Source organism: Apium graveolens, chromosome 1 (assembly GCF_009905375.1).
Source record: "Apium graveolens cultivar Ventura chromosome 1, ASM990537v1, whole genome shotgun sequence".
NCBI lineage: Eukaryota > Viridiplantae > Streptophyta > Magnoliopsida > Apiales > Apiaceae > Apium > Apium graveolens.
Window position 1 is genome coordinate 138378805 of NC_133647.1, and position 1606 is coordinate 138380410.

General features: G+C 38.0%; 1 protein-coding gene across 1 annotated transcript; it reads right to left on the minus strand.

The window, feature by feature from the left end:
- Nucleotides 1-594: 594 nt before the first annotated feature.
- LOC141707268 (uncharacterized) lies at nt 595-1319 on the minus strand. The gene is made up of 2 exons (XM_074510332.1): nt 980-1319; nt 595-872 (listed from the first exon to the last, which is right to left on the minus strand). The coding sequence occupies exons 1-2, from the start codon at nt 1317-1319 to the stop codon at nt 595-597; spliced, it is 618 nt and encodes a 205-aa protein (XP_074366433.1).
- Between the last annotated feature and the right edge of the window lie 287 nt (nt 1320-1606).

The following is a 1606-nucleotide window of genomic DNA, read 5'->3' on the forward strand; positions in this document are numbered from 1 at the left end:
GTTATTCTTTTAAATATATCTCGATTTATGTTTTGTACCGTATTGTTTAACACTTGTTGAGCATTTGCCTCACTACTTGCTTTCACCCTGATATTAAAGCTGGCAGATATGGTTAGATTCAAGCAGACAGCGCGTAAGACTTGTGATGCCGATTCGTATGTTCGAGCTCAGGTAGTTAGTGATTTTGTGTATAAGGACTCGATATTGGAATCAGGTTGTAATAGTTAATAGTGTTGGGCTGTTCCAAACCCTAAACTGTAAGATCTTGGATTCGGTTGTATTTACTTTCTTTTATCTATTGTAATAGTTTTATATTATGTATTGTTAAGTTGGGGGTGTGACAATTTATTACTGTATTAAATATTTACAAAGAACAAACTCAAATTCTGGGTGGACATCTCCCACCTGCCAAACACGATCAACTATAGAACTACTATATCTCGCTAGATAGTGAGCTACGCTGTTCGCGGACCGTCTCACAAACCTTAACACAACGTTTTGACTACTTAGATCCGAGAGACAAGTTCTACAATCTGCAATCACCTTTCCCGGATAAGATAAACTAGAAAAGGAGCAGCGAATTAATTGCACAACTTAGAGACAATCAGTTTCAACCACCACATTACGATATCCCTTCATTTTTGTCCAACTTAGAGCCTCTCTAATGCCCAAAGCTTCTACAAATTCAGGAGTAACTCTGCCTGGGGAACACTTGGATATAGCTTCGACTAAAAAACCACTGTGATCACGAGTTAGAAAATTATAGCTGTAGCGTCTCGGGTCTTCAAAGATAGTTGCATCAACATTTATCTTAACACTATTGTCTGGTGGAAGGTGCCACTGTTCGTTACCATCATCTGATGATATAAACCCTAAAAAAGGACCGAAGTTTCTGTCTGGAACAACTCGCTATTGGTTAAGGTTACATGGATATTAATCACCTTCTTGTGTTGATGATCAAAGAGAGATTGCAACCAACCTGCAAAAGTGTTGTAATTAATTTGGGCTGAGGATGAAAAAGTAGTATCTGCTAGATTGTGACATTGGTCTGCAAAATTGCAAGAAACCAAAGCATGCATAACAGTCTTTGGAGCTTCATTACAAATAGGACACAACTCATTGACATTCACTTTTCTAGTTCGCAATAGATCTTTCGTGGGAAGGAACCCAGATGTTGCACGCCAGAAGAAGTTCTTGATCTTAGAAGGAATCTTAAGTTTCCATAATTTTTTCCAAAAGCCAGAATCATCAGCAGAGGAAGGACTCACTTTAGTATTCTGAATATGAACGTACGCACTCTTAACAGAGTACTGACCCATCTTCTCAAAATGCCAATACCAAGTGTCCTTATCATTCTCGTGGAGAGGAATAGACAAAATCAGCTCTGCATCTCGATCTTCAAATATGTCCAGAACAATCTCCTCATCCCAAGATCGATCACCAATTCATATTAGAGAAACAACTTTTTAGTTAATAATCGACTCATTGAAGGTGTGAATATAAGGATCCTCAGAAAATGGCAGCCAAAGAGAGTTAAGAATATAAATGTCTTGTCCTTCACCAACTCGACAAGATAATCCTTGATTAATTAAAGAGCTTCCAGAAT